This window comes from Tursiops truncatus, chromosome 17 (genome assembly GCF_011762595.2).
Source record: "Tursiops truncatus isolate mTurTru1 chromosome 17, mTurTru1.mat.Y, whole genome shotgun sequence".
Classification (NCBI taxonomy): domain Eukaryota; kingdom Metazoa; phylum Chordata; class Mammalia; order Artiodactyla; family Delphinidae; genus Tursiops; species Tursiops truncatus.
Window position 1 is genome coordinate 23247239 of NC_047050.1, and position 14259 is coordinate 23261497.

General features: G+C 41.9%; 1 protein-coding gene across 1 annotated transcript in view; it reads right to left on the minus strand.

Annotated features, from left to right (window-relative positions):
• The window catches only part of TPD52 (tumor protein D52), a 119189-nt gene extending 106426 nt beyond the window's left edge, over nucleotides 1-12763 (minus strand). Inside the window, exon 1 of the mRNA XM_073794549.1 lies at nucleotides 12587-12763. Within this exon, the coding sequence (XP_073650650.1) occupies nucleotides 12587-12605 (19 nt within the window). The 5' untranslated portion in view covers nucleotides 12606-12763. The remainder of the gene's footprint in view (nucleotides 1-12586) is intronic.
• Nucleotides 12764-14259: the final 1496 nt, after the last annotated feature.

Here is a 14259-nt window from a genome sequence, read left to right on the forward strand (position 1 = left end):
TTCCTGTACCTTCCTCTCCCTGCCCTGAAATCTTCAGATTCCATGTTCTGTTCTACTTTTGTTCCTGGGCTGTCTCAGCGAGTTAATAGCTTCAAATGATCACATGTCTCCCAAACCTTGCTCTCCTGCCCAGTTCCTTCTTTTTTTTTTTTAATTTTTGTTATTAAAGTGTAGTTGATTTACCATGTTGTGGCAATCTCAGCTGTACAGCAAAGTGACACAGTTGTACACACAGAGACATTCTTTTTTTCTGTTCTTTTCCGTTACGGTTTATCACAGGATATTGACTATAGTTCCCTGTGCTATACAATAGGACCCTGTTGTTTATCCTTTCTAAACGTAATAGTTTGCATCTATCAACCCCAAACTCCCAGTCCATCCCTCTCCTTCCCCTACCTCCCCCTTGGCAACCACAAGTCTGTTCTCTATGTCCATGATTGTTTCTGTCTCATAGATAGGTTCATTTGTGCCACATTTTAGATTCCACATATAAGTGACATCATATGATATTTGTCTTTCTCTGACTTACTTCACTTAGTATGGAAATCTCTAGTTGTATCCATGTTGCTGCAAATGGCACTATTTCATTCTTTTTTACGGCCGAGTAGTATTCCACTGTATATATGTACCACATCTTCTTTATCCATTCCTCTGTCAATGGACATTTAGGTTGTCCCAGATCCTTTTCTTCAAGATCCACAGTTCACCCATGAACCCATCCATACCAGCATCCCACAAGGACCTGGTGGTGGTTTTAAAACATGTGCACACATTTGTCGTGTGCACACTCTTCTCACCAAAAGTGGAGTCTAATTCCCCTCTCCTTGAATCTCGGCCAGTCTTTGTGACGCATTTCTAACAGAATGAGGAGGAAGTGATGCCACGTGACTTCAAGGCTAGGTCACGCAAAGACACAGTCTCTGCCTGCCTCTCTCTTAGGACCCACAGGTTGGGGGCCCTGGGGTAACACATAAGAAGCCCAGGCACACTGAGGCTGTATGCTGCTGGGTCAAGAACATGGTCTCCAGCTAAAAACAGTACTCAACACAGGCAAGCAAATCACCATCCTCAAACAGGTCATGCTGTTTTCACCAGAGACCATGGGGATTGAGTCAGGTGCCCGAGGAGCCCCAGCCGCTGGCATCTCCCCAGTACAGCCACCTTCGTGTCAGTGAGTGAGGCTTTGGATGAGCCCAGCCTCATGCTGCAAGCCTCCCAGCTGAGCTGAGTGGAGCAGAGACAAGTTGTCCCCACCAAGCCCTGCTCAAATTACAGATCTGTGACCATACAAAAAATGCTATGGTTTTAAACCACTAGGTTTTGGGGTGATCTGTTATGCAGCTTTGGATAAACAGAACAGACCTCAGATGTAACACACTCCAAATGGAATTCCCTTCCTTCTGCCTGCCTCTGCTCTCTTTCCTGTTTTCCATGTGATCTGAAAGCCCTTGTCTGTTCTTTCCTATCCTCAGATCCTCTCCCCTCACATCTGACTTGTTCTACCAAAGATCCCTCGGGAATCCAGCACCACCACCTCTGGCGTGGAACACAGTGATACGCCCTGCCTGCTTTGCTAGTACCTTCTATGCAGCTGGCAAAATGCTATTCCAAAACTAAACTCCCACCCACCTACCACCTGCCTATCAGAACAGAGTCCTGATTCCTGATCCCAGTGCACGAGAGTGCTCACACACCCCTAGCAACCACCTAGAACTCCAGCCACAAGGAACTTCTGAGGATCACCAGCCCTTTCACGCCTCTGAACCTTCTTCCCAAATTCCCTTCCTCACCCTTCCTTCTCTCACCTACTTAGCCTTCAAGTCCAAGTTCAAAGGTCACCTGCTATGAGACCCCTCTCCTGATGACCAGCCAGAGTTGCTCACTTTCTCCTCAGCCTGTCATGCAGCCCTTACAACCTCCACTTGACTACAGTGACCAAGTTCTCTGTGTGTTTCTTCAGCCTGGCCTGTAAGCCTGAGGGCAGACATCATATCATAATTGTCTATAAATAAACGAAATGTTTAATTTGAATGGGGAACCACTGAATTAGCATTTTACAGAAATGCTCACATTCCATTTCAGAATCAGTATCTATTGAACCCCAGTGCTAGTCACAGATTTTTACTCAATTTTCGCAAACAGTTGAGGTATTATCAGCCTCAAAGAGGTTGAGGGACTGATCCGATGTCTCATCACCAAAAAGTGATGAAGCCAAATTTTGAACCCAGACGTAACTTCAGGTCAAGCATTCTTTGCCCTGAACATTTACAATGAGTTCTGGTGCACGAGGACAGACACATGGCCATAGTCTGGTGTAGATACAAGTCCTACTGCGCCCTTCCCATGGTAGCTACCATAGCGTGGCATCCTTTTGAACACCTCTGAAAGGAAAAGGGACATGATATAGAACTTTTAGGTAGTATAATATGTTGCATAAGGACATGAACTATATGGCCAAATATTTCAGATTTAAAACCCAGCTCTGTCTGCATCAAGCTATGTGCCCTTGGAGAAGTTATTACTTCATTCTTTTTTTTAAAAATAAATTTATTTATTTATTTATGGCTGTGTTGGGTCTTTGTTGCTGCGGGCTGGCTTTCTCTAATTGCATTGAGCGGGGGCTACTCTTCGCTGCGGTGTGCAGGTTTCTCATTGTGGTGGCTTCTCTTGTTGCAGAGCACGGGCTCTAGGCATGCAGGCTTCAGTAGTTGTGGCTCATGGGCTCAGTAGTTGTGGCTCGCGGGCTCTAGAGCACAGGCTCAGTAGTTATGGCGCATGGGCTTAGTTGCTCTGCGGCATGTGGGATCTTCCTGGACCAGGGCTCGAGCCTGTGTCCCCTGCATTGGCAGGCCAATTCTTAACCACTGCACCACCAGGGAAGTCCCATTACTTCATTCTTTCACATTTTGTTTCTTCAGTTGTAAAGCAAGGATATTATGAGTGTGGCTCACAGGTTTGTTACAAAAATTTTCAAAATGAAAAAAAAAAGCATTTAGAACAGACCTAGTATATAGAAAATACCCAGCAGATGTTGTTGTTGCTGGCATTAGTGGTAGTAGTGGTATTACTAAATGTGACCCAGTAAAACCCCAGTTGGAAAACTTAGGTCATTATAATGCAGGGCCTGAAGTGGTGTCCCTTCAGATTCCAATTTTGTTTTAATTAGTTGGAAGGAAACATTTCTAAAAAGTACTTAGTGTCCCCAGTCCTTTAAACTGTTTGCAAATGTAGTTTAAATTGTTCTTGGCCACTAGGTTACTCTCTTAGAGACAACAGGTGTGCGACCAAGTTTTTGTAAAACTCTCCACATCTAGTAGAGTAAGAATGGGGTCACTCAGTGAATGGTCACTCAGCTTCTGGTTCCTCATGTGTGAAATGGAAATGATACCCGTTCTACCACCCTGCAGCACTGAAAGACGGAAATGGAATAATATGAAGAAAAATTAGAAAGAGTTCTGCAAAAACCAGATGGAATCATCATCATCACCATTCTGATTACTAATAAAGTGATATACCGGAAGTGATACCCTCAGTATATACCAAAATGGAAAGTTGGTCACCCCTTTGCTAAAATGCCCCAGCCAGCCAAAATGTTTGCATTTTTCCCTCTTTACATAATTTGTCTTCTGGTTAACTAGTAGCAAACCGTTTCCACCACTGTCAGCAACCCCATTACCCTTCTCAACTGCATTCAAAGAAAACTTCTAAAATGTATTGACACCATCCTTGCCTCCTAAGTTCAGGATACATTAGCATCAAATAACTACCCTCAATAAAATAGTATAGAAAACATATTTATGAAAGTATTTACTGAGCACTACATCCAACATCCTTTGGAGAACAAAAATTTAATCAGCACTGTCTCCTCCTCTATCTGTAAATGTATACACACGCACTCTTACATATATACTTGGGAAGTAAAGTACCAGTTTGGTTTCTATTTACAGACCAGATTTTCAGTGATTATATATAAAACTATAAGCACATTTGGAACATGTATTCTTGTCTCCCTGCCAAACAATTAACTTTCCTTAATTCTTAACCTTTTCTATGTAATCCCATCTGATTTTATATAGGTTAGAAATCTTTCTAATGAATGTATGTGCAATAAGACAAATATTTATGGAGTACCTACTACACACACACTCAACTGAGAGCCGGGAATACGAACGTAAGAACTTTCTCCTACTGACACTTCATTTCTAGCCAAGTACAGATCCTAGTGGGGTGGATAAACAACTATCTTTATTCCTACAGCCCTACTGATTGCACCATAAGCTCCTTTTCCACACCACAATGCCTCCAACAAAGCTCAAAATACAATGGGTGAAGTTGAATCCTGTTTATTCTCAATCTGAAACTTTATAAGGTCATGTCTTACATCATGTTTAAACTGACATTTACATTTGCATAGCTGTAACATGAAACACATTCACCACGCCTATAAGCCAAGGCATGTAAATGACTAGTCTTGCCTAAAACCACGACTTTTCGTATTGATTACAAAAGCGTCAGAAGACACAAAGACACAGAGAAGAAAGTACTGAAAGCAACTCAGAGCCACGCAACTTACTCTATAGACTGTCACCGAGAAAATATCTGCTCTTAATAATGTCTTTTCTTAGTAAAAATAACATAAAAGATTCAACATAACCAAAATAAAATTAGAAAAAAATAAATACTTGCCACAAAACACAAAGGTTTAATATGAACAGGGGACAGGGTGAGGGTCAAAGAAGGCACTAAGATCCCAATTTTAAAATGAAGGAGCAAACAATCTCAAAAGGGGAACACAAACGGCTAATATCATCTACAGCCTTTCTAGCAAGTGGAAGAATTTTAAATGAAAAGAGATGGCATTTTTTTACCTATAAGCTTTATAATTCTTTTTTTTTTTTTTTTTTTTAAAGGGCAATGACATCTTGCAGAAAAGGAAACAACCGAGAGTGAAAAGGCAATTTACAGAATGGGAGAAAAACATCTGCAAACCATACATCTCATGAGGGCTAAGTATCCACAACACATAAACAACTCCCACAACTTGACAAAAATATTAATAATAATCCAAACACAAAATGGGCAAAGGACTTGAATAGACATTTCTCCAAAGAAGACATACAGATGGCCAACAAGCACATGAAAAGCTAACACTAATCATCACTAATCATCACTAATCATCACTAATCATCACGACATCACTAATCATCAGGAAAATGCAAATCCTAACCACGATGAGATATTATCTCAGACCAATTGTATCAAAACGAGAAAATAAAAAGTGTAGCTGAGGATGTGGAAAAATTAGAACCCATGCAGGCTCCCTCTCTCTTCAGTTTTTTGGCCCCTACAACCTTCCCATTTCCCTTTAAAATAACCGTTGGTAGGAATGTAATATGGTACAGCCATTCAGCCACTATGGAAAACAGTATAGAAGTTTGCAAAAAGAAAAAAAAAAAAAACAACCTAGAAATAGAACTACCATATATACCAGTCATTTTATTTCTGGGTATTGAAGGGGTTCAGAACAAGTCTCCCTCAAATATACCACTCTGGCACGTGGACTATTTTGAGCTGAAGGCATTCAAGACCCAGCAGATTCAGGAAAAACTTTTACCTCTGCCTTACCTGCCTAAAAGGATTTAGATAGAGGGTCTAGTCCAGGAAGGGAACTATCACAAGAGATAATTACAAAGAGCACAGGTGAGGTGTTGAGCTGGGGGTAGCTCAACTGGGCCTAGAGATCAAAGTCCTCCCTGGATCCCGCTGTCCTGCGTGGCATGGCAAACATTTGTTTACCAAACCTTTGCTCTTCCCATCTTCCTGTGATCGTCTTCCTTCTCTTTGAAGACCCAGAACCCTACCCCCTTCTCCATAACACAGAATGTCATATAAGTCTCAATTCCCTGAATGCCTGTGGGTCTTATATTCTTGTAAAACCCCCGCACATATGTAACTAAATTTGTTTTTCACCTGTTAATCTGTCCTACGTTAATTTGATTATCAGACCAGCCAAAGAAGCAAGAAGGGTAGGGGAAATAAATTTTCCTTTCCTACAGTATATACCCAAAAGAATGGAAAACAGGACTCAAAGAGTATTTTGCACACCCATGCCCACAAAAGCCAAAAGGTGGAAGCAACCTCTGAATGCCCACTGAAGAATGAATAAAGAAAATAAAGTATGATAAAGAGAATGGGGCATACATATATACTGGAAAATTATACAGCCTCTAAAAAGATAGAAATCCCACAATATGCAACAACATGGATGAATCCTGAAGACACTATGCTAAGTGAAATAAGTCAGTCACAAAAAGACAAATACTGCATGATTCCACTTTAATGATGTAGGTGAAGTAATCAAACTCATAGAAACAGAAAAGAAAATGGTGGTTACCAGGGGCTGTGTGGAGAGAGAAATGTGTGTTGCTCAATGGGTGCATGGTTTCAGTCATCAAAATGAAAAAGTTCTAGAGATTTCTTATACAATAAGGTACATATAGTTAACAATACTCTCCTGTACACTTAAATATAGCTAAGATAATATATTTTATGTCATGCATTTTTTACTACAATAAAAAAAGCAGTAACAATTATGTTTTCCAGAAAGCGATTTAGCAACAGGCATGAAAGGCCTAGACATACTGACATCCTTTGTCCTGTCTCAGGAAGTTTATCTTAAAACAATTTCTCTTTAAAGTATTATAATAGCTAAAATGAAAAGCAATCTATATTCCAGCAAAGAAACAGTTAAATAAACATCAAATGCTGAAAGGGTACAGTCATCAAAAAACGTAGTTTGGAGATACTTTTTTAAATGACATGTTAAAATTCTGATTATCTAATAGTATCCAAAATACAATACAAAACTATATATATATATTATGTATAGTACGACTATGATGAACATATACTGGGACATTCAATAAAGAAAAAAACAAGGTCTAATAAAAGAAAGAGAAAGGGAAACGGGGGGAGAGAGGGAGAGCAACAGGGAGGGAAGAAAGCTACACCAAACGGATTTCTGTTGAATTTGCATCCAGACAAGTTGATTCTAATGTTCATTTGGAAATAAAATCTGGCAAGAATAGCTAGGAAAAACTCTAGCAATAAGAAGAAAAACAGAGTGAACAGGAGAGACTAGCCCTTCCAGACATTTTTACATATTACGAAGCTACAATAATTTAAACCGTTTAGTTGCTGGGAATGAACAGACAGATCAAGGGGAAAGAAAATAATACAGGACTTTAGTATCGATAACAGTACTATGTCAAATTCGTAAAGGAAAGAGCCATTAGTCAGTGAATGGTATTGGACAATTGAGTAGCCAGCTGAGGGGCTGGCAGGCGGTTGAGATTCATAACTCCCATTTTTTAATCAAAATAATCTCCAGATGGATGAAAGATTTAAATGTAAAAAAATAAAAACATAAACTCAAAGTGAGAATACCATTTCTAGGAATGATTCAAGAGCAGAAGCTATAAATAAAAACCACCATCAATTAGTATTTCTGCTTGGAAAAAAATCACCAGAAAGTCAAAAAAGGAATGACAAACTAGGAAAAAATATATTAGCAATTCATGTCATGGACAGAGGGCTACATTCTATAAGTCAAGAAGAAAAAGAGAAAAGAAAAATTGGCAAAGTATATGATCAGACATGTCACAGAAAATGCAATCTAGATCTCAAACATATCAAAAGAAGTACGACCGCCTTCATATTAAGAAAAGTATGTAATAAAGCATATACTGAGAAACTCCTTTTCCCCTACAAGATAAGCAAAGATGAAAAAGTGTGACAACACCCTGGGCGCACGATGGAGGGAAGCAGATGCTCACACATTGCTGGTGGCGAATAACTGGCACCACTTCTATGGAGCGGAATTTAGCACATCAAAACTGAACAGTCACATTCTTCTAAGAATTCTTCCTACAGACATACTGGCACATTTATCAAATAACTTGCATACAGATTTATTTGCTGCAGCTTTGCTTTCATAGCAAAATATTAGGGGAAACCTAAATGTCCATCAATAGGGAACCAGATAAACATCACCTGTTATGGTACATCTACAGATAGACATCTACAAATAGCCCTGAAAATGAAACAGCTCTATATAACGTTATGTTCAATGATCTCTAAAATACACATTGTATTTCAGTGAAAGAAGTGAGACGCTAAATAATCTGCGTGCTACAGCTTATATAATACACACACATACATACATAGTATTGAAATACATGTGTGTACACCTGTGTAAGTAGAATCTCTCTGGATGGATAGAGAAGAAACTGTTAATAATGGTGACATCACTACCCAAGGGAAATAGCCTCAGAGACAGGAGTGGAAGGGAGATTTACATTTTGCAACCTTTTAGTCATTCTGAACGCTGTATCATGTGCATTAATTACCTGGTCACACTAGTCAAAATGATGCTGGAGAAGGGTATTTTTAAAATATACTGAGTGTAAAAAGGGAGAGGAGGCAAGATATAAGATGAAATAGTCAATAGGCGATTATTTTGTGATTTGTTTAAAAGGATAGATACATGGATGGATATAAACCAATACGTTAACAGTGATTTTCCAGACTAGGATTATAGGTAATATTATGTTCTTTTTCTCCATCTGTATTTTCTGACTTTACTAAAATGAACAATTACTCTCGGTTACGAAGAAGTATTTTTAATTTAAACATTTTGTTAACTTCCACTAAACATTAAATCCCTTGATCCCTTGGACACTTTTCTAATAAAAAAAAACACTGCTAAGATTATGGTTTCTGGACAGCTGGTACCCAGCGAGTTTAAATAAAATTTGGAAGAGCCTCAGAAGAGAGATTTTTACAACAGTCAACAATTAAAACAGAAATAATTAACCCCACAAGGAAAATAAAATAATGTTAGCCTCCAACAAAAGGACCAGCAGCACAGAAGTTCAGGAGATTCGGGTGTTCTTTTTTGTTTGGAAGTGTGATTGTATTTGTTTTTATTGTGTACACAGATTCTGCGGTTTTGAGATCTTTCTGAAGGTTCACAACCCCTCTTACCACTCAGCTTTTCCCTAGGGACTAGGCAGGTTGCTGCATAAAAATAAATGCAGGAAGTAAATGGGAGCTAACAAAGGCATTAGCACCATACGGAAAGTGAGACTTGCCCAAAGACACCAAGAACCTGGGTGGGTCACACCCACAGATTTGTGAGCAGACCCTCAAAACTGTTATCCATGCATCCCTATGTTTGTGTTACCTGTAAATGAGCGACACCTTACCTTTCTGTTATTTCTAAGGCATAATTACCATGCTGAAATTATAGTAACCTATTATTGTGTCATGGTTTTCTTACAGCTTTCTCCTCCCCCAGTTGTTTCAGCCCCAGCAGCCTTCCCTCACCCCATTAAAATATAAAGCTTTGGTGGTGGTAGTGTTTTAACTCAAACACAGATAAAATGCTTAGTGGCTAGGTGACTGTCACTTCAATATAATGGTGCTAAACGACAAGTTATTACTAACATAGGAGAGTACTCGAGTACAATTATCTATTCAGCCCCATCAAAGGCAGTCAGGAGATATTTTCCACAATGTTTTCTCTAGCTAGCCGGCTGCACTGCACTTTCAAAGTGGGAAATAGCACACACGTTAAGTGTGCTTTGCTGGGCTGAGAGGCACTATGTGGTTTACGGTACATTTTAAATCATTTGATGTTGACTGCTCTCAATATAAGTAGAGTATCGTATACAAATTCTGGGTATAGTAGAGGACAGGAAAAAATGTACAGGAGGAAGTGGGAAGCAAATGACCAACTTAGAGGGACATCGGAGGTTACAGGAACCTTAAGGTACTTGCTCTTGGGCACTTTTCCCTTTCATCTGAGGCAGTCAACACACATTTCTGAACACCTACTATGTGCTGTGGGAACATAGAGATGAAAAGGCAAAGGAGACAGGCAGAAGGAAGCAAAAGTATAAGGAAAGGCCATGTGGTTCTAAGACAGCAAAGCTGTGCGGTGAGTCAGCTGACCTTGCCCAGGCGGGTGGCTCGTCTTTCGTTTAGAGCCAAGTCTCCAGACTCTCCACTTTAAGAGGATGGATTTCCCTAGCCGTCCAAGAATGACAATTAAAAGCAAGGACTGACATGACTAACAAATATCCTGACCAAAGAAAACATCTGAAAATTAGAGACGGAAAAAGACTCCTCTTATAAACCAAGACATTTATTAAATATGTCTTAGACACACACACACACACACACACACACACACACACACACACACAGAAAAAAAAAACTAGTCCTACAAAAATCACACAAAGGGGCTTCCCTTGTGGCGCAGTGGTTAAGAATCCACCTGCCAATGCAGGGGACACGGGTTCGAGCCCTGGTCCGGGAAGATCCCACATGCCACGGAGCAACTAAGACAATGTGCCACAGCTACTGAGCCTGCACTCTAGAGCCCGCGAGCCACAACTACTGAGCCCGTGTGCCACAACGACTGAAGCCTGCGTGCCTACAGCCTGTGCTCTGTAACAAGACAAGCCACTGCAATGAGAAACCCATGCACCACAACGAAGAATAGCCCCCGCTCGCCGCAACTAGAGAAAGCCCACGCACAGCAACAAAAACCCAACTCAGCCAAAAATAAATAAATAAATTTATTTATTTTTTAAAAAAACAAAACACACAAAGTGCATCAGCAAACTGGACTATTACAGAAGTACTAATGGCTGTGACTCTTACCAGCCAAACTAGAATATAAAATCTAAAAAAAATTAGTCACTCCACTCACCTGAGTCAAACACAGCTTTGTCCACTTTGACAAGTACCACATACAGTTATGTATTCTAAAAACATCATTATGTTAAATATGACAACGTAAGACATACAAACGTTCACATATTTGACACCCTCATTGCCCCCATTAAAATCCAGATAAAAAAATGCTGGCTTATTTGGTGGCCCCTAGGCCTCCTCCTAACAATACATATAAGACCTGTGAGGGGCTTTTTGACTCAAACATTTAAATATCTACCATGTGCAAATCACCAGGCTACCCAACCGTGGACAAAGATGAAGTATATGCTTCTAACCTCAAGACATATAAAATCTAAACAATATGTGTGCAAGTGTATATATAGTGTATTACATATGCACTATATATTACATATTGTATAGCTAGTGGGAAGCAGCTGCATAGCACAGGGAGATCAGCTCAGTGCTTTGTGACCACCTAGAGGGGTGGGATAGGGAGGGTGGGAGGGAGATGCAAGAGGGAGGGGATATGGGGATATATGTATGCATATGGCTGATTCACTTTGTTGTGCAGCGGAAACTAGCACAACATTGTGAAGCAATTATACTCCAATAAAGATGTTAAAAAAGAAAAGAACTGACAGTTAAAAAAATATATTGTATAAAATGTTTATAATATACACACTCAGATGTCAGGTGTGAGATTAATTTGAGGGGTGGGGAGAAAGGAAGGGTTGGAAGGCTCCAAAGATTCTATCTTACAACTTATCAGAAGTAAAACACAAAATAGTATATATGGAATATGGTTTTATTTCAACAAAAACTCACATGCATGAAAGTAAATACTGGAGGGTAAAAAAAAAATTAATGAAAACTGTTGTATTAGAACTCAAAATAGGAATAATTCCTATGCCCCGCTTCCTAAAATTTACCTTAATATCGTTACTCTTTTTTTTTTCTTTTAGCGTTTATATACCTTTTTAAAAGCGTGCCACGAATCTGTGGTTACTGTTAGTGGGTTATTATCAGCAAAGATCTCTAGGATGTGGCAATGTTTAAATCCGAAAACCTTGCCATACTACTGCCACATCTCTCTTAAACAATGACTCAACTGGAGGCAATTTCACTTAATACACTATATTCAAAAACAAGTGCATCCAAAGCTAGAGTAATCAGATTAGGGATTTTGTGTTGGGGGGTTTCACCTTGATGGGTAAAAGAGGACCCTTGCTATGAAAAATTCCCCGCCTGCAAATAAACCCGTAGCCACTACTCCACAATTGGGGGATGTTAAATGTTTGCATCCAAAGCCATCGCCAGGGGCTCAAACGCCACCCAAAATCCTAACCACGTTAAGGAGAAGAGGGCAGAAAGTCTTCACACGCGGGTGGGGAGGACTTCACGTGCCCATCTTGCGGGGCGAAACAACCTACTGTCCTCAGTCCCTCAGTTTCCACCGGTCACAAGAGCGAGCTGAACAGGACTCCCTGGGTACTGTTTTCCACCAAAGCGCATCTCGATCTGCAGCCCCGGCTCGGTAAGCCTGGCGCCAGCCCTCCGCCGCCTCCCAGAACCTTCTCTTTTTCTTTCTGCTTCGTCTCTCTCTCTAACACACACGCGCGCCCCATCCGCCCTCTCCGGCCGCCAGCGCCGCTCCCTGAAGCAGGGCCCCACCAGGACGCCGGATCCGGATCGGGGATGCAACTCGCGGCGCAGGCACCGAAGGCTCTGCACCTGCTCCGGCGCCAGGCCGCGCGCCGCGCCGGACCACGACTCGGACCCCAGCGCCGCGCCGGACCTCGCGCCCATCCCGGAGGCGCCGTGCCGGTGGCGTCCGCGCCCTCACCTTGCTCGCCGCGATCCATGTCTCCCGCCCGCCGGCAGCGAGTCCCCGCTCGGCCCGCCCGCCCGCCGCGCTCCTCCCGTCCTCCGCCGGCGGCTCCCGGGAAGTCCCCTCCCCCCGGAGGCGTAGAGCGCGGCGGCGCCGCCCGCGCGCGGTGGGGAGCGCTTCGCCGGGGCGTCACCCAATCACCTGACCCCGCCGGCTGGTGCGCTCCGCCGCGTCGGCGCTGGAGGGAGGACGGACGGAAGGACCGACGGACGGAAGGAAGGGCGGGCGGGGAGGGCAGGCTGAGCTCAGGCAGGAACTCGGCCCGGGGGAAGAGGGAAGAGGGGGAAGGCGAAGGCTCTGCATCACCGTGGGGGCCGCGTGGGGACCGGGATGGCGTTTACGTTCCACCCTCGAGTTATTTATCATATCAGAAGTTTTCTCGGGGGACCCTGAAGATTCCCTTTCTTTGCCTCCGCGAGCGCGTACTCTTCTGTACTTATTGAGTGGCAAAAACAGGAAGGTTCTTTCGACATGCCAGTGGCTCTTTTTCCCTTATATTCTTCATGTTCTCCTGCTGCCGAAATAATAGCCTATGCTATCTGCCAGACTAGGTCCGAAGCAAGCCAAGAGGCGAAAATTACAAAGAATCTCTCGAAAAACCATGTGGTCCTGTCTTTTAATAGCGCAGGGTTTTCGGTGGCAAATTAGGAAGATTTTCATGTAATAAAATCTGACTGTTTTGGGTGCAGGATTAAGGACAACACGCTGAGATGAATTAAATGAAATGTTGGAAATGAAGTAAGTTAACCAAAGGGTAGAATTATCAACAGGGATCTTTTGAAAATATAATTGGAGGCTTCATGTCCATTTATCAACGGACAGTTTGAAGTTCCTGTAATAACACTTCTCGTGATTAGCATTAGCACTCTATTTCCAAAGTGTTCTGCAGTTTCTCATCTTACGTGAAGTCACTTTCATTACCACATAGTTCTAAGGTGGTAACCCAGTTTCCTAAGCTGTCTGCAGCTACGAATAAGGCAAGCTTCTTTTTGTGCTACGTGGAGACTCTGGCTTGGCCTTCAGCCCGCAGCGTCGCCTACTATTTCACACACGCTAGGCTTTTGTTAGTATGTTTTTTAATTAGCAGTAGTTACCTGAAGCAACTCCATGTTTTCTGTCCATTGCGCTGTAAGTAAGTGTATCTCTTTCCCACCTGCATTGCCAGCGTCTTCTCGTGAGGTTTGTTCTGTTTATCTCAATCCGCTGAGACCTCTCCTCTTTGACTGCCCCTACTCCCACTGCACTTGGCTTCTCTCCTGTGGCACTCACCCCTGGGACTCATCTCCCAGGCCAGCCTGCTACAGCTATAGGGTTGTCTTTTTCACAGCCCTGCTAGGTCATAACTTAGCAGCTTATGAGCTTCAGGAGGTCAAGGATCATTTGTGTCATGGTTTCATTGCTTTAATTATGCTATGCATTTAGTCAACATTGTAAGTTTAGCTTTCAGGTTTAAATTTAAAAAGAGGTACATTGTATCTACTAATAATCCAGTGTTTGTAACAAAGAGGTGCAATGATAGTTTTTTTTTTCTTTTAAATGACCTTTTAAATGTACCAGTAAGGTAAATGTTGGCATTGGCAGGAAGTTCTATAATGTGGTCAAGAATTTTTGACCAGCTGCTGCTCAGA